Below are 17,473 nucleotides of genomic sequence, written 5' to 3'. Positions count from 1 at the left end.
ACCCGGTGATTTTGATGGAAGAAAATAGTATCTGTTCATTTTGTGGAGTTGACTCGACTTCTTGTTAAAGGCAGACAAAATAAAGAATACACAATTCGATAAAAGTACTTCTGTACGTTGGTAAACAAAATAAATCAGAAAGGGAAAAAGTATGAAAAGGACTACAAAAGACACAAATTGGAAAGTGAACAACATAAAACCCGTCAAAATGCATATGAAGTAATTTATCGAAATCAGATTAATGCATGATCAAGTATCTCCCTTTTAGAAACCCGGTCTCCATGTCCATCCGTACTTGCACACGTGGATCAGCATAAAATCAACAAAAGCAAAAAAAAAAAAAGCAAAAACATATCCCTGGCGCAAGTCAATGACACAACAAAGAACAAATCCTCATACACCGTCCCAAAATCAAGCAAATAACCTTCTTTCCACACCGCCACTCGCAGCCGCCCCGCCCACGGCCCCTTTTGCCGCCGCCACCGTCTCCTACAACATCATGGCGTACGGCACAATGGCCTTGTCAATGACGGGCTCCCGGCGGCTCATGCTCGTGGCCTCGGGGCCCCACTGGCCGAACCACGCCTGCTCCTTGTCGACGGCGGCGTCAAAGGCGGCACGGCACTCGGCGGGCAGCAGCGCGCGGATGTCGTCGGGCACGGCCGCCAGGCCTTGGAAGGGGGCCAGCCAGTCGGCTTTTTTGTTGCTGCTGACAGAATCACCGTCGTCGTCGATGCGGTAGCGGTCGTAGGCGGCCGGGGCGATGCCGGCGGGGGGTGTTTCGAGGTGCATGTCGGCGACGTAAAAGTTGCGCGCGACCAGCGGGGACAGCACCGGGAAGACGGTGGTCGCGTCTGCGTCTGCGTCTGCGTCTGCGTCTGCGTCTGCGTCTGCGTCCGCGTTGGCACCCCCGCCGTCCTGCACCAGCACCGCCCGCGCCCGCTGGGGCTGCATGCTGGCCGGGTACTGGACCAGGTTGGTGTGGATGTCGTAGACGCCGGCGAGCGTGGTGCCGCGCGCGGCCGTCAGCATGCTGTTGAAGCTGCTGGCCTCGCGGGCGTGCTCGAGCTGCCAGTTGTAGTCGTTGACGGCGACGCGGCGCCGCTTGGCGTCGGCGGCCTTGTAGAGCGTGTGGGCGTGCGCCGAGGCGCCGCCGGCCCCGCCGCCGCCGCCACGCTCGACAAGGCCGCCACCGACGCCCGGTCCACCGCCGCCGCCGCCGCCGCCGGACGCGTGGTACACGGCACTGGCGCCGTGCCAGGCCACGTACTGGTTCTTGTTGTAGGGCTCGCCGGGCACGACAATGTCGTTGGGGTCGGCGAGGGCGCCCTCGACGACGGGCGGCGCGCCCTCCTCCTCGTTGGCCAGCGTGTAGTCGTCGATGACGCGGCGGCCGCCGACAATAATGAGGGCGCCGAACTCGCGGAAGACGGAGCGCGCCGTCACGATGCCAATGGCGCGGCCCTTGTAGCTGTGGGGGATGATGTCGCGCTCAATCATGTCGCGCTTCTCGTCGTCGCCGACAATGATCTTGTAGAGGCGCTTGTGCTTGGTGAAGAAGAGGTACGAGTCGCGGAAGCCGACGCAGCGCGCCGGCTCCGTCGACAGCATGTACAGCCGCGAGCCGCGGCCCGCCACCGTAAACGTGCGGCAGCGGTACTCGCGCCCGCCCTGCAGGTTGCCGTCCTTGTCGACCTTGGTCTCGCCCGCCGGGTCCTCGGGCAGGTCCAGCTCGTCGTTGACAATGTCGACCACGTTACCGTCCTTGTCAATCGCCTGCTGCAGTGGCCCGCCCCCTCCGCCGTGCCCGTCCTGGCGGTCGCCCTTGCGCCCGCCGCGCCCGCGCCAGCCACCGCGCCCGCGCCGCCGGGGCGTCAGCGTCTCGCCGCGCTCCTTGGCGAGGGCGGCGGCCTGTGCGGCGGCAATCTCGCTCTCGCTCATGGGCACCTCGACCATGCCGTCCCAGTCTGGCGGCCGGTTCTTTGGCGGCCGTCCGAGGCGTTTGCGGCGGATCATCATGACGGGCGCGGGCGACGCCGCGGGCGACTTGGTGGCGGCCGAGGCGACGCCCGATGCCGGGGCCGACGCCTCGTCGGCCGTGTCGTTGTTGGCGTTTTCGTTTTCGTTTCCGTTTCGGTTGTCGTTGTCGCCGTTCGGTGCGTCTTTGTCGTGTGCGTCGTCTTGTGCGTCGTCTTGTGCGTCGTCGTTGTGTGTGGTGTCGGCTGCCTCGTCAGCGGTCACGTCGGCCATGACTTCGTCTTCGGCCGGGTCCACGTTCTTGGGTGTCCGCTCTGCGTGTTGTCAGTCGATGGCCCTCGACGCGACGTTCTCTGTTTCACCTACCAAGAGCTGCTGCTGCGCGTCGAGCTGCAGCGCGCCCAGAGCGCCTCCCGTATTCGACCATCGTGGCCAGCCGTGTTGTGTCCGTCAGCAGGCGGGCTGGCAGTGCGGCTGTTTCTCTGGTGTGTTTCGTTTTGTGGTCGTGGTCGTGATGCGCTGGTCGATGGACCTCGAGGCTGCTCGATGGATCCTTTGCGGCGATTGGAGACTGCTTTAGAATGGCATTTTGCAGACGCGGCGCGCCGTGGCAAGGGGAAACGGCTAAAGTGGACCAGGTCGGAGTAAGATGACTAAGACTGTATTATGAACCACACACACTGTGTGACACACTGTACATAATCTCAATTGAAGCAACAACATGAGATTCAATTCAGTTCAATTCCATACAATGCTTTAAAATTCAAGGGATTTTACCGTTGTTAAGCACAGCAAGAATTCCTATGTAAATACTCTCCAATGATACTTTACGTAGCTAGTGACGGCTGTTTGAAGCAGCCTCATAGAGCCTTATCAGCCTCCTTTTTGGCGATCTTGTCGATGTTCTCTAGAGATCTGTCTGTCCTTTCTGCCGCTCTCTATTGCTCTCTGTCCTTTATTCAATTCTTGAGAACATCTCACTCTTTTCTGAATATTTTGATCCAATCAGTGGCATGTCTGTTTCATAATCTGCCGTACGACGGTCGATCACGGAGAAATAAAGCCACGAGCAAAGTCTGCTTGGCGAATGCGTGGCACGGCTGGTGGCCGCCCCACGTATCAGGTTTTGACAGTCGTCCCAGATCCCCGTGTATCGGGTCAGCGTCGAGGGAGAGGGCGAGACGGGTGTAGGGCTGACCATGACAATGGTTGGTGTGTGCTCGTAGTCCAGCAGTCTGGCTGCTTCAGTCAAATCAACAATCATCACCACGATCACCAAATCACCAAATCACCAAATCACCATAATTACTATAATTACCATAATCACCCCATGTCTTCCGTTCTCGCGCCCCCCGAAGCCGCCTCGCGGACTACGTCCCCGACCCGACGGTCAGCCGTCGCGTCCGTCTCGTCCGTCGCGGCCGCCGCCGTTGGTGCCGCCTCAGCAACACTCCGTCGCCTGGGGCTGCTGTCCGACACGTCGCTGACGACGGCCGAGAAAGGCAAGGCGGTCGCGGCGAGGCACCACGCGGGGGACAAGGAGAGCCAGAGTGCGGGCGAGAGTGACAGCGACGCCGACTCGTCTGTCTCCCTGCACGGCCACGGCCACGCCCGCCACAACCACCGCGACTACAATCCCGAGACGGACTGGGCGTACGAGCTGCCGCTGTCGTTGCCCGTGGGCGCCTACTGTACGTGCAGCGCGTGTTTTTGCGGCTTTGCTGTGCTCCTGCTAACTGCATAGACTGGTATTTTTAGAGAGTGCCGTGGCGGCGTTGTCGACATGGATTGTATTGTATTGTACCAATAGTTTGTCGTTCTATATGCAGGCTACGGGGTACGGATCGTGCGTGATTTGGGCAAGGCGATGTAATGTTGGTGGCGGTGGGAACAGGTGGAAAAGGAGTGCGGTGTGATGTGAGTAGACAGTAAAAAAGGCAAACATCCGCCAATGGTATTCGCTGGAGAGAGAGAGACAGAGAGGAAACTAGAGAGAAAACAACGACACAACGTGCAATCCACATCATTACTGCGACAGCGCGAGACACGCGTCCACGGCAAGGCCGACCCTAGAATTGTCAGTGACTTGTTAGCGAGACGAACGAATGTGACGCAGCTGGGCGGCTCGGAGAGGAAACGCACCGCCCTTCCTTCTGGTAGACGACGTCGCTGATGATGTCGCGGTCCAGGTCGGGAAACATGCCGGCCAGCGTCTCGACAATGTTGGCGTGCTCGACGCGGTGCAGGCGCTGGGCCTCGGCGGTCTCGGCGCTGGCCTGGCGCGCCGCGGCCTCTTCGGCGGAGAGGGCCTGCCTGCGTGTGGCCGTGGCACTGGCCGTGGCACTGGTAGTGGCCGGATCGCCGCCCTCGGCGTCTCGGCCGGGACTCCGGCCGCGTGGGTGGGCGGCGCCGTCGGTCGGCGACGCCGGGTCCTCGGCAAACAGGCGGCCAATCGTGCTCAGCGGGCGCTGGATGGTGCGCAGCAGACCGGTGATGGCGTCTCGTTCGCCGTCGTCGGCATCTCCGTCGTTGGCATCTGCATCGTCACCATCTCCAGCGTCTGCTTTGTCACCGCCTTCCACTCCCCCCTCCCGTGGCCTCGCCGTTCGTGGCGTCCTCGGCGTCCTCGGCGTCCTCGGCGTCCTCGGCCGGTCCACATCGGCCGACGTGCGTGTCGACGGCTCGCCCGGCAGCAGCGACGCGCCGGCCGCCTTGCGCCCCGCGCTCTTTTCGTCGTCGCCCCCGTTGCCGTTGCCGTCGCCGTCAGCGTCGCCCTCGGGCGGAATGGGCAGCGGCGGCGACGCCGCGCGGTGCTTCTCGGCAATGGCAGAGACGGCGGCCTCGACGTTGGCCTCAAACTCGGCGTCGGTGATGGTGAGGGTGGTGCGGTCCATGTTTTCGATAAACTGGACGGCGCCCATGAGCGACGACAGGTAGTAGCCGGCCTCGCCGGCCAGCTTGTCCTGGTGGCGGAAGCGCAAGATGTACTGGACGTTGGAGACGAGGTGGTCCGGGTTGGCCTGGAGCACGACGTAGATGAGCAGGGGCATGAAGGCGTCGGCGGACTCGTCGGCCTTGTTGTGCTTGAGGAGCCCGAAAATGACCTTGCAGCAGTTGAGCACGCAGATGATCTTGTCGCGCGGCGCGCGGTACGTCTTGATCTTGAGCAGCTCCTGCTGGGCCAGGCGCAGGAAGCGCCGGCCGCTCTCCTCGGCCGCGACGGGCGCAATGTCGAGGTGGCGCTCGCGCACCCAGCCGTAGATGGTGATTTTCTGCGACAGCACCTCGTCGCGCTCGACGTCTTCCTGGTGCTGGCCGCGGCGCCCGGGCCCCATGGGCCGCTCGCCGCCGCGGCGCTTGGGCCGGGCGCCGGGGATGGGCTGGGGCGGCGGGATGGCCGGCGAGAAGGTCTGCGCGTACAGGCGGTTCATGACGAGCTTCTCCATGCCCTCGCGGGCGTTGTCGAACGCGGCGTCCGACAGGTCGCGCCAGACCTCGCAGACGGCCATCTTGTCGGCGATAAAGGCCAGAAAGTCGCTGATGATCTTGACCTGCTCGTGCACCATCCACTGCTTCTTGGCAAACTCGGCCAGAAACGACTTGAGGTAGCGCGCGACCGGGTCGGCCTTTTTGTGCCGCAGCTGCTCGAGGAAGCGGTGGAAGTCAAAGGGCAGGCTTGGCTCGGGCTCGGGGGCCGGCGGCGGTGGACGGTGGAGCGAGACGGTGGGGGACAGGGGGCCGTTGTCGTCGGTCGTGGCCCGTCCCTCTGCACCCTCCACGCCCTCCACGGTGCCATCTTTGTCGTCTTTGCTGTCCTTGCCGGCCTCGCTGTCCTTGGGCGGCACCGGCGGTCCGCGGTCCTCGCCCTTGCCCTTGTCGATGCCTCCGCCACTCGTTGTCGTTCTGGCCTCCCCGTCCTCGCCACCGTCCTCCGCCCCCTCCTCCGCCCCCCCGTCGCCCGGCATCGCCTTCACGCTCTCTTTGATGTGCTGCGCCAGTCCCGGCGCCAGCGGTTCCAGGCTCGATTTGCGCGGCGGGTGGCTGCCGCCCACGCCGACGCCGCCTGCTGCGGCTGCCGACGACACCGACAATGGAGGCGCCAGCATGGGCGCCGCAATCTCGAGCCGCGGGCTCATGACCTCGTCTTCGCCGGGCCCGCCGCCGTCGCCGCTGAACTGCTCCATAATGGTCTGGATCTCGGAGCGGCGCGTCGCGGCGCCACCGGGCGGGCCGGCGTCGTCGTCGCTGAGGTACCGACGGTCCTCGCCGTCGGTGTCGGCCGCATCGGACCGCGTGGGTGACCGCGTGGGTGACCGCTGCGGCGAGCGCTGTGGCGAGCGCTGGGACGCGGCATGGGACGTTGACCGCGACGGCGGGTGGGAGGTCATGGGTGTGGCGGGCGTGGGGTCGATGTAGGTCGAGGCCGCCGACGAGGGGGCCAGCGACAGGCCGGCGAGCGGTGTCCGCGGCGGTTTGAGCGTGGCGACGGACGCTTCAATGTTGTGGTCGTTGTGGTTGTTGTCATCCTTGTCATCATCGCCCAGTCCTTCGGGGTCGTCAAAGGGGTCAAACGGTTTTGGTGCTGGTTCGCTGTCTGTGGGTTCTGCCGACTCTGCCGACTCCGCCGGCTCTGTTGCTGCCGGCACAGTTCCCGATGCTTCTACAGCTCCGGATCCGACACCCTCGACTCCCTCGACTCCCTCGACACCCGTCTCCTCCTTCTCCATGCTCTCTACGCGGCGCAGGCCGCTCGCATCTTCCTCTGAGAGGACAGTCGGTGTTGACTCGGAGCGCGTGCTCTCGTGCGTTGACATGCAGGACGTGTCCGTGTGTGTCCGTGTGTGTCTCGGGCCAAGTCGTGCAAAGTCGTAGTGGCTAGAGATGCTCGTGTTGTGGTGGTGGGAAGGGCAATGTTGACGACAGAGAAGGCTGCGAGGTGCAATCTTAGAAAAGGAGGGGCTCTGGACCAGGCACTGTTGCTGCTCGTGCGGGTCCATTTAGGGCCTTGGTGCTGCCGTGTGGCTTGCCTAGCACCTGACGTCGTGGCGTATTAGCGTAGCCCCCAAGCTTGCTTGGGGCACTGGAGCTCATGGTTTTTGGGGCCTTTCGGGGAGAGCGGGGTCGAACCGCCGTTGCCATTGGGGGTCTTGTTCGCGGCGGTTGCCAATCGTGAGGCCTTCCATCCTCAACTTACAGAATAGCCTCATTTGAGTCGCCTCATGACGATGCCTTCACCGGGTATACGTACTGATTGCCATGTGTCTGTATTGATTCTCATGTTGTACTCGTATGTATCTTTACAGAAAGAATTGCCGGCCAACAGAAAGTCTATACCAAGTGGAATGCATTCCTTGCTGAAGAAATACGCCATTCTCCGTATCCCATAATTCTTTTTTATTTTGTTTGACCATTATTCATCAGAAGTCCATTGTTTGACTTTTGTCTTTCTTGTCTTTGTTTAGTCCATTTATTTATATTATTTATACAAAATATTATTTATACTATGCCATCTTTGTCGTGTACGGACTTATGCCATAGTCTCTTCTGCTATGGCCGACTCACTTTCTTAGCTCCGAAATGGCCGGCATTGGACCGGAATTCAAAGACTGCCAATTCCGCCTCGGCACCCGCTGCCTCCGTAGCGGCCGTTCGTCCTTCCGGGACGGAGTTCTGGTTAGGGATGCGTAGGGCGTGATGTCGAGTGTACTACAGTCAGCAACCTAGGATAATGCACAGCTCCAATACGCCCAGGGCACAGAACAGCTCGAGGAGTATAAAGTCGTTGCCCTCTCCCATTCAGAGCCAACTACATCGCCAACACCACTCACCCAAACACCACTCACCACATACACCATTCCACTTACACAACTTCACCCCCCAACCTATCCACAATGAAGGCCGCTGTGTGCACGGCCGCTGGCACTCCCCTCGTCGTCCAGGACATGGCCGGCCCCGCGTCGCCGCCGGACGCGGGCAAGGTCATCATCAAGACCGCCGCCGTCGCCGTCAACCCGTTTGACGCGGCCATGCAGACGTACGGCGCGGCCATCTTTTCGTTTCTGAAGTTCCCGGTCGTCTTTGGCGAGGACGTGGCGGGCGTCGTCGAGGAGGTCGGCGCCGGCGCGCCGTTTGCCGTGGGGGACCGCGTGGCCGGCCTGAGCCTGCGGGCGGGCTTCCAGGAGCGGGTGGTGCTGGAGGCGCACATGGCGTACCGGGTGCCGGCGGCGGTGCCGTTTGCGGCGGCGGCGTCGCTGCCGATGGGCGTCATGGTGGCCATGTTTGGGCTGTTCCACCCCACGTACCTGAACTTGCGGACGCCGTCGCCGACCGGTCCTCCCCCTGCCCCGGCCGCCGGGTCCCCCGAGGTCGTCCTCATCTGGGGCGCGTCCACCAGCGTCGGCAGCCAGGCCGTGCAGATGGCCGCGCGGGCCGGCTACGAGGTGATTACGACGGCCTCGCCGGCGCGGTTCGCCGCGGCCAAGGCGCTCGGCGCCGCGCACGTCTTCGACTACGGCTCGCCGACCGTGGTCGACGACATCAAGGCCGCCGCCGCGGGCAAGACCGTGGTCGGCGCGTTTTGCAACGGCGGCACCCAGCGCGCCGCGTTTGCCGGCATCATTGCGGCCTGCGCCGACGTCGTCCGCGGCCAGGCGCGGCCGTTCTTGGCCCTGACCATGGTGATGCCGCCCGGGGGCGTGCCGGCGGGCGTCGAGGGCAAGTTTGTTGAAGGCGTGCACGAAGACCCGGCGTTTACGCAGTCGTTCTTGGGCACGGACGGCTTCCTCCCCCGCGCGCTCGAGGCCGGGACGTACCAGGTGGCGCCGGCGCCGCAGATTGTGGGCCACGGACTGGAGGCGCTGCAGGGCGGCCTGGACATGGTCAAGGCTGGCGTGTCGGCGACCAAGGTGGTGGTGACTCTGTAGGGAGGTGGGGCGGTTTTCAGTCTTCAATAGTCGATTTGTTACATACATCCAAACTACAAACATACTCCATGCTATCGTCATCACTGCCGTCGTCGCTGTCGCTGCTGTCTTCGCTGTCCTCGCCATTGTCGTAGCCCAACTATTACACGAATTCTCAGTAACAGTATACACAGAGAGTAGCCGCTTCTCAGCTACTCTCTCAGCTGCTCTCTCAGCTACTCTCTCAGCTACTCTCCCTCACTCCGGCCCCGGCGACTGCCGCCGCTCCACACCCACCAGCGCCCGCTCCTCCATCAGCCGGCTGTTCACCCCAATCGTCTCGTGGTCTTCGCTCGCCTCGCCCGCAATGCACGTCCAGTGCGTCATGCACCCGCAGTGCGCACACCGCACAAACGCCAGGCTCGCCCGCGTGCCGTCGTCGTCGGCGCGCACATACGTCGCCAGCCCCGGCAGCGGCTCGGCCGACTGGGCGGCGGGCGCGGCGGCGGACACGGACGGGTGGCCCTCGACCTCAATAGTGATGCTGGCGGTCTTGTAGTAGGCCCAGAGGGCGCCGTACTTGTAGCAGACGGAGCAGGAGCACTCGTTGCGGTAGTCGGGCGGCCCGGGGGCGACGATGCGGACACGGCCGCAGTGGCAGGCGGCCGCGATGGTCATGACGAGAGGTGTGATGTCAGGACGAAGTGGTAATTGATAAAGTTGTCAAGTATGTTTTGTCTCTTTTTTGTCTTTTTGTCTTTTTTTGTTTTCTTTCGGTTCTGTTTTTGTTCCTCAATGGCAGCGGAAAGAAAGCACGACCGTCATGTTGATCCTCTGCGGGGCTCCCGTTTTAGGAAGGCAGCAGCCATCGGCTTTGGCGTGAATCATCGCTTACGATTTACCCTCATCAATTCACGGAGATGTTTATGTCAACGCTGGATTCATTCACAAGATAAAGCCTTGCTCCAATCTGTTGTCACTGTGCCTTTTACTATGAATAATGTCGGAATTTATCGCCCTTCAGCGGCAATACCGTCCACACTATGTTTTAATGCTCTGCTCTGTCCCGGAGACGCAGAATGGTCCGCAGTGCCAAGCACGCTGAAGCCACTGAATTACTCGCGGAGTCGACGCCTGAAGCCCTAACGACACATATGGATGTACTCGTCCGTAGTACTCTTGCTTTGTCTGTGGCTGGGGACGATATGAGACTCTGGTCGGAACGAAGCTGGCAGACAAGGCGAGGAACAAGCAGGAAGCATATACATGAGGAGAAGGAGCACAATATAAAGTATACAGGCAAGGACACAGCATAGTAGCAGCATTCGTTGCTTGATGGTCTACATGTGCAGCAAAACCACGGTCCGTCACGCCGATCTGTTTCTTCCTCACCGGGCATTTGCATAGCCACCTGCTTCTCTCGTCCCTTCTCTCCCCTTCTCCCGTCCTCTTCTCGCCTCTTTCCCCCTGTCTCGCCCCTCTCGTCTTCCGTCGGGTTCGTCCCCTTCTCGTCCGTCCCTTTCTGGCCCGTCTCTGCTCTCCATGCCCAGGACTCCCTGCAGCCCCCGTATCTCGGCCTTGGTTTGGGCAATCGACCGCTGCAGGTCGGCTGCGTGAAAGAGGAACTGGCCCCGCGCGTGGCTGTGGCGATGGCGGTGGTCCCCGACGACGGGCGGCCGGTACATGGCGCGGTAGACGACGCTGTCTGTCCGGCGGAGCTGCACCAGCAGGTCGTCGAGCGCACGGCGCACGTGGGCGTGGACGTCGGCGGGCGCCGCGTGCCTGTCGGTGGCGGCCGGTGTCTTTTGGGGCGAGATGGGCGGCGTGGGCAGGTCGGCGGGGCGGGCGGCTGCTGGCCTGCGGGACTCGTTGGGCGCTTCTCTTTTGGTCTCCCTCTGGGCCTCCCTCGGGACGGGCGGGTAGATGGGCACCGACTCCCAGGAAAAGGGGGGTGGCGGAGGTGGCGGAGGTGGCGGGTGCGGGTGTGGGTGCGGGACGGTGTCGTCGTCTACTTGTGATGGCATTCTCGCGTATCTGTATCGGCCGCGGCCGGGACCGTTTCCAAGCAGATCTTCGGGAAACGGTCGCGGCGTCGCACCAAATGACTCTTGCCGTCTCTGGTACGCCCTCTGCTCGCGGGCAACGTCTCGCGGGGGCTGTGATGGTGGCGATGGTTGCGGCTGCTGCTGCTGCTGCTGCTGCTGCTCTTCCCTCTGTTCACCCCAATCTCGCATAGGCTCTCTTGCCTCTGGAAATGACGACGTCGGATAGCTCTTTGGAAGAGGCGTCCGTGGAACCCGTCGCAGCCGTGGCTGTTCAGAGGATGGGGCGCGATCTGAGGGCGACTGGTGAGGATGCCGTGTCTGATGCATCCCGTCCGAACGACCAGGATGGTCACCCCCTCGCAGCCGCTCGCGCTCCAGCTGTTCCAGACGCTCCCGCTCGAGTCGCCGTTCATACCGCTCGCGGCGTTCATACCGGCGGTCTTCCAAGTCGTCGCGGAGGCGGTGCTGTTGGTGCGGTGGGGGAAGATATGGAGATCGCTGCTGTTGTGGTGGAGGATAGTATTGGTCTGGCCCTCTCTCGAGGTTGCCCTCACGCAGTCCTCTCTCGGCAAGTCCTCTCTCGGTCGGCACGGGCCCGGGTGGTGGTTCGGGCTGCGCCCCGGGCAGGCTGAATCTCGGTATCCTCATGTTCGCCTTGGACGTGGCTTTGGCTGCCGTGGCCCGCTTCTTTTCGCGGCTTTTGAGGTATCGCCGGATGCCAAACTGGACCACCTGGCCGAGCACGAGTTTGGCGAGGTCGTTGTCGCTGGCGCCGCGGTCGGCTGGCGGTCGATTGTCTCGGCTGCTTTCTCGATTTGTGTCGCCCCCGTTGTCAAACTTGTGCAGGGCCAGGGCGAGCACTCTGCGAATGATGTGCTCGATGTTGCTGTCGTTGCTGTCGTTGTTGTCGTTTCCGTTATCCTCCGTGTCACGGTGACGGTCCCGCAACGAGCCGGGCATTTCGTAGCAAGCGGTTTGATGCACTGCAATGTAGCAATGTGTACTCCGATGGAGACGATTGCGATGGAGACAATAGGAGACAATAGGAAACAATGCAATTATATTCAAATAGATGGCCCTACGCAAATACGAGCAGGAGAGAACGGTACAGCGACTATCGCGGACGCAATGGGCGATGGACTTTATAAATCAAAATAAACAGCTTGCTAAACACTTGCTAAACAACTTGCTACTTCGCCTTTTATTCACCATCGCCGGGCCTCCAGCCTTGCGCAGGTGATGGATGGTCACCCTCCAAGGCTGCGATGCACATGTGGCGATGGAAAGGGTGGACCACGTGAACGCCAGCCTGGTGTGACACCCTCGTTCTCGCGACAAGCTCTGGATGGATGTCCGCGTGGGACGGCTGCAAGGCACACCAGGGAACGACGGGAGGGACAGACTGAGACATACTGAGACATGTAGGCCTGTCCCGTGTTGGCAGCTCGTGGAGGAGAGGGAGAGGAGGGAGGAGAGGAGACAAAGAGAGAAAAAGTAAAGGAAGAGAGAAAGTAAATGAAGAGAGAAAAGTAAATGAACAGAGGTTGATTTCACATGGACCATAAGTAGAAATATCTACACAAACGGATACGAAAATGAAATTAATACGAACAAGAAGACACAAGTTTTACGCGGTCGACTCTGGCAACCCGAATAAGAATAAGAAAAGAATAAGAAAAGGATAAAGAGGAGCTCAAAGCTGATTACTGCTTCTGGTAACGGACTTACACGGATTGTTGCAGGCCTTGGCTTAGTCTGACAGTGATGCCCTGTAGCACGAACGCCCTGAGCAGTGCAGTAAAGTCCACTGAAGCAGTCCGTCACAATCAAGATGCGCCTCTCTTTGTGGTGTCATGCATTTCGCTCTTTGAACCACTATTCTGTATTACTTCGTATGTTGTCGTTCTCAACCGCTTACCCCGGAGGCAGCCGGCGATTTAAAAACGTGGGACAGGGATGCAAGGTTGAGAACAGGAACGAGGACGCTGTCAAAATATGTGTAATTACAAGCCACCCAGCCCCTGTAGTCCGCTCCAGTTCGCCTGCCCACTGTCAATGCGAATACAGCGGGGGTCCACACCCCAGCGCCTGATCGGCGGTCGCCTCAGGCCTGTCATGTACCTGTCCTGTACCTGTGGGCCTGTGGGAGCCGCCAATGTCCGTGCCCCTGACGCCGTCCAGGCGCAACGGTGAGATTTGGGGCGGGACCCAGGAGCCAGCAAACAAACCAGGAACCACAGAAGTAAAAAAAAGGAAAAACGGAAAAAAAGAACAAAAAAAACACACCGAAGCCCACGACAATCCCGCCCGGATGCTTCGGCGTCTCTCCTTCGCTCCGGTCGACGTCTTCTGTATTTTATGCACTTATGTGATCTTGCCTTGGTGGCTGCCCATTGCTGCCCGTCGTTCCTTCCCTGCCTGTCCTTTCCGCCGTCGCTCCCTAGACCTGTCCTTTGCGCTTGCCCTTTTTGTCATTTTTCGTTTCTTCCAAGATCACCCTTTTGCGCAGTCGCATCGTCAACCTCGACGTCCTTGATCTTCACCTCGACCTCGACCTCGACCTCGGCCACACCAAGACGCCTTCGCGACCGCAAAACCACTACGTCTGCGGTCTCCTCTCTTCCACCGCCCGTCGCGCAACCATAAGTGGACCGCCAAGCCGGAGCTCGACCAACTGCCGACCTCATCTCGAGCTCGGCCGCAGCCTCTTCCTCACACTCCTCACGCCCCGACCTCCGCCTCCTACAACGCGTCGGCTGCGCTCCCGACAATGCCATGTTCGACCTCGTGACGCAGGCACTTGCTGCCGTCTGGGGCGTCTGGACCGCCGTCGTCTTTGTCGTCCAAGGCATTGGCATCTTTCAGCTGTAAGCCGCGTCGTGGTACCGTCGCCTGTTTCTCTCCCGTCCCGTCCGCTAACGCCCCGTTCCCCCCCAATCCAGCTTCCGCCACTACTCGTCCCCCCCTCGTCGAGCCGCCGTCGAGGCCTTGGCCGACCATGCCGCCGTCCCCCACGTCACCGTGATCCGCCCCACCAAGGGCCTGGAGCCCGGCCTCTACGAATGCCTCGCCTCGACCTGCCGCCAGACGTACCCGCGCGACCGTCTGTCCGTGCACCTGTGCGTCGAGTCGCGGACGGACCCGGCGTTTTCCGTGTTTGAGCGCATCGTCCGCGACTTTCCCGACGCGGACGTGCGCGTCTTTGTCGAGGAAGAGGATCCCTTGCTGCACGGCGCCGCGGGGCACGTGCGCAACCTGGGCCCGAACCCCAAGATCCGCAACATCAGCCGGGCCTACCGGGAGGCGCCGGCCGACGGCGTCGTGTGGATCGTCGACTGCAACGTGTGGGTGGCGCCGGGCGTGGCCGGCCGCATGGTGGACCGGCTGCTGGGGCTCGGTCCGGACGGCACGCCGCAGCACACGCCCTACAAGTTTGTGCACCAGCTGCCGCTGGTCGTCGACATTGGATCGAGCGGGCCGCAAAGTGCCGGGAAGGGAATCGGGGCGGCGCTCGACGAAATGTTCATGGCCACGTCGCACGCCAAGTTCTACTCGGCCATCAACACCGTCGGCATCGCCCCCTGCATCGTCGGCAAGAGCAACATGTTCCGCAAGGCCCACCTCGACGCCCTGACCGACCCGGCCCAGAACCCCACCGTCCTGCGCGCCGCCGACGGCCGCCGCGGCCGCGGCGTCGACTTTTTCTCGTCCTACATCTGCGAGGACCACCTCATCGGCGACCTCCTGTGGCGCTCGCCCCTCGCCACCCCGGCCGGCGTGCCCTTTCGGAACCACGCCCTCGCCACCGGCGACCTCGCCATCCAGCCCATGGCCGACGTCCCCGTCCGCGCCTACGCCGCCCGCCGCGTCCGCTGGCTGCGCGTCCGCAAGTGGACCGTCCTGCTCGCCACCCTCGTCGAGCCCGGCGTCGAGTCCCTGCTGTGCGCCTTCTATGGGTCGTTTGCCCTCACCACGTGGGGCCAGCGCCTGCTGGGGCCCGCCGCCCCCGCCCTCGCTGCCTGGCTGCCGCCGCCCACCTGGGCCGCCATGGCCCGCTGCTGGTGCGTCCTCGTCGCCCTCTGGATGGCCGCCGACTGGTGCACCTACCGCCGCCTGCAGGCGTGCCGGTGCGTCGCGTGGGACGCCGACACGCCCGCGTTTGCCAAGGGGCGCCGTCGCCCTGGCTCTGGCGACCTGCCCCGTCGGCCCTTTTTCGCGTGGGCCCGCGCCTGGCTCGGCCGCGAGCTGCTGGCCCTGCCCATCTGGACCTATGCCGTCTTGCTGGGCGCCACCGTGGCCTGGCGCGGCAAGCAGTTCCACGTGCGCATGGACATGAGTGTGGACGAGCTGGACGACCAGGGCCGCCGGGTCGTGCGGGAGCCGCGGACACAGGGTGTGGCGGCGCTCCAGGCCAGCACGAACAAGGCGGCAGCGCCGGCGGACGTGGCGTCCACCAACGGCAACGGCGTCGGCAACGGCAACAGCAACAGCCGGTCGAATGCCAAGGCCAACGGCAAAGCCAATGCAAAGGCGAGAGTGGACTAGTTGGGATGAGGACAAGAAGGCAAGGGAAAAGAGAGAAATAAAAAAAAGTAAAAAGTAAAAGCGTAGCATAATGACTGGATACGATTGGATCGGACGATACATCTTACGTCTGCGGCGGAACCGGCGTCAACCGGCGGTGCATTTCAGGCGCATGTCTCCTCACATTCACAATCACATTTATATTTTCAACGTATGGCCATTTGCCGAAAACAATACAATAAAGCGAAACAGTTTATCATAGATATAGTGTAACTACACTCGGGAATAATCAGTACTATTTTCGAAGAAACACAAACACTCTGTGATGCACCGTACAACGCCAGAAACACAGAAACACCCCTGCTGCGGCCGAGCGCCTCACACAGACAAACTACCACTTCTTCGCCTCCACACCATCCGGCGGCACCACGGCCACAGGCCCCTTGCCCACCGTCGACCAGTCCGTGCTCAGCGACGTGCCGTTGCTCTCTGTGAAGCTCTTCATCATCGCCCGCTGCTGCTCGGGCGTGCTGCCCGCGTACAGCTTCTTGAAGAAATCGTCGACGTTGGCATTGGCCGCGTCGTCGTCGTCGTTGTCGTCGGCCACCTTGTCCCAGTTCTTGGGGCCCGACTTGGCGCTCGTCGGGTATGCCGGGCCAGAGGTTGTTGTGGACGTGGCTGTGGCTGTGGCTGTGGCTGTGGCTGGAGCGGGAGCTGGAGCTGGAGCTGCCGTCTCCGCCGTTGCCGTCTCCGCCGGCACATTCGCCTTGGCCTCCTTCGCACCGCTGGCTGCCTCGCCCCCCGCCCCCTGCACCTGCTCGCCCCAGTGGCCCCATTTCTCGCCCGCCGTCGCCTTGGTCACCTTGAGCTCAATCTTGTACGGCGTGACCCGCGTCTCCACTGCCCCTGCGCCCGTGGCAATTGCCCCCGCCAGTGCGAGCGTCACCGTCTGCGCGGGGCCCGCCACGGCTGCCGGCAGACGCGCCAGTTGGATGTGTGTGGCGCTGGTCGCCGTGACCTGCAGCGCCGCGGCATCGACGCCCTTGGCGTACAGCGTGAGGTTGACCGTGGACGGCGTCTGGTACATGTCGACACGGAGTTTGGGGGGGGACGGCGTGGGCGTGGGCGCGGTGGACGCAGAAGACGCCGTAGCCGTGGCTGCGGCGGCGGGTGACAAAGGTGCCGCCTTCGCCGGGGCGCTGGCCGCCCGCTTCTTGGGCAGCGCCGGCACCCGCGACACCGTAATCTTGCGCCCCGGGTCCTCCAGCGGCAGCTTCTGCAGCTCCCGCAGCACCACGCCCCGCCACATGTACGCCTGCGTCCAGTCGGCCTTTGTGCTGTCGTTGCTGTTTGCCTGCCCCAGCACGCCCGCCAGCGTGTTGCCCCCGCCAGCCGTGGCGGCCGTGGCGGCCGTGGCGGTGGCGCTCCCTGCGCTGTGGCCCGGGTTGTGTGCCAGCGTCTTGGGCAGGTCCGCCGGCGTCGCCTGGTACCGCCCCTCGCTGTCCACGTTGCGCCGCACATCGTCCGGGTCGTCTTGGCCGTCGTTGTCGTTGCCGCCGCCCGTCGACCGGAACTTCTTGCCCTCCGCCAGCTGCTGCGACCACACGCAGCATGCGTCCGCGTCGGCATACCGCTTCAGCGCCGCCAGCGCCACGGCCCGCCGGTACTGCGCCTGCACGAGCCAGCGGGCGCTTTGTGCGCTCTGGCGCGTCAGCGCGCTCTGGTACGCACGGTCGGCGTCTTCCAAGGCGTCCTGGTAGGCCTGTATGCCCATCTCGGCCCGGGCACGTGTCAGCAGCCAGGCCGGGTTGGGGTGGGTGGCGCCGCTGGCCTCGATGGCGCGAGTGAGCAGCGGCACGGCGGCGGCAAAGTCCTTGCGTTCGGCCGCCTTGAGGCCCTGGTCGTAAAGAGTTGTAGCAGACATGGTGAAGGTTAAGCGCGATGCTATGAAAAGAGAAGAGAAGAAAAGAGAAGAGAATAGTAAAAGGAAGTGGAAACAGAAGAAGAAAGTGTGTCTTTGATGTC

At 62.3% G+C, this 17,473-nt stretch overlaps 7 protein-coding genes across 7 annotated transcripts; 3 read left to right on the top strand and 4 right to left on the bottom strand.

Annotated features, from left to right (window-relative positions):
• Positions 1-489: 489 nt before the first annotated feature.
• On the bottom strand, positions 490-2,404 carry SPSK_06092 (chromatin structure-remodeling complex protein RSC7; the record flags this gene model as incomplete). Its single annotated transcript, XM_016732799.1, has 2 exons — positions 490-2,291; positions 2,344-2,404. The coding sequence occupies 2 exons, from the start codon at positions 2,402-2,404 to the stop codon at positions 490-492; spliced, it is 1,863 nt and encodes a 620-aa protein (XP_016592659.1).
• A 903-nt stretch (positions 2,405-3,307) lies between these two features.
• SPSK_06674 (uncharacterized protein) lies at positions 3,308-3,850 on the top strand (the record flags this gene model as incomplete). Its single annotated transcript, XM_016733375.1, has 2 exons — positions 3,308-3,668; positions 3,807-3,850. 2 exons carry the CDS (start codon positions 3,308-3,310, stop codon positions 3,848-3,850), a joined length of 405 nt encoding a protein of 134 aa, XP_016592658.1.
• Positions 3,851-4,003: 153 nt separating this feature from the next.
• On the bottom strand, positions 4,004-6,974 carry SPSK_05911 (guanine nucleotide exchange factor VPS9; the record flags this gene model as incomplete). Its single annotated transcript, XM_016732619.1, has 2 exons — positions 4,004-4,046; positions 4,120-6,974. 2 exons carry the CDS (start codon positions 6,972-6,974, stop codon positions 4,004-4,006), a joined length of 2,898 nt encoding a protein of 965 aa, XP_016592657.1.
• Positions 6,975-7,868: 894 nt separating this feature from the next.
• On the top strand, positions 7,869-9,438 carry SPSK_06227 (oxidoreductase, zinc-binding protein dehydrogenase family superfamily; the record flags this gene model as incomplete). Its single annotated transcript, XM_016732934.1, has 2 exons — positions 7,869-8,896; positions 8,931-9,438. The coding sequence occupies 2 exons, from the start codon at positions 7,869-7,871 to the stop codon at positions 9,436-9,438; spliced, it is 1,536 nt and encodes a 511-aa protein (XP_016592656.1).
• An 829-nt stretch (positions 9,439-10,267) lies between these two features.
• SPSK_06211 (uncharacterized protein) lies at positions 10,268-11,884 on the bottom strand (the record flags this gene model as incomplete). Its single annotated transcript, XM_016732918.1, has 1 exon — positions 10,268-11,884. One exon carries the CDS (start codon positions 11,882-11,884, stop codon positions 10,268-10,270), a length of 1,617 nt encoding a protein of 538 aa, XP_016592655.1.
• A 1,815-nt stretch (positions 11,885-13,699) lies between these two features.
• SPSK_06146 (ceramide glucosyltransferase) lies at positions 13,700-15,469 on the top strand (the record flags this gene model as incomplete). Its single annotated transcript, XM_016732853.1, has 2 exons — positions 13,700-13,791; positions 13,867-15,469. The coding sequence occupies 2 exons, from the start codon at positions 13,700-13,702 to the stop codon at positions 15,467-15,469; spliced, it is 1,695 nt and encodes a 564-aa protein (XP_016592654.1).
• A 370-nt stretch (positions 15,470-15,839) lies between these two features.
• Positions 15,840-17,372, bottom strand: SPSK_06242 (suppressor of G2 allele of SKP1; the record flags this gene model as incomplete). Its single annotated transcript, XM_016732948.1, has 1 exon — positions 15,840-17,372. The coding sequence occupies one exon, from the start codon at positions 17,370-17,372 to the stop codon at positions 15,840-15,842; it is 1,533 nt and encodes a 510-aa protein (XP_016592653.1).
• Between the last annotated feature and the right edge of the window lie 101 nt (positions 17,373-17,473).

The sequence above is a fragment of the Sporothrix schenckii genome (assembly GCF_000961545.1).
Source record: "Sporothrix schenckii 1099-18 chromosome Unknown Cont38, whole genome shotgun sequence".
Taxonomy (NCBI): Eukaryota; Fungi; Ascomycota; class Sordariomycetes; order Ophiostomatales; family Ophiostomataceae; genus Sporothrix; species Sporothrix schenckii.
Note: the sequence above shows the minus strand (reverse complement) of the source record. Positions and strands in the feature narration are given on the sequence as shown.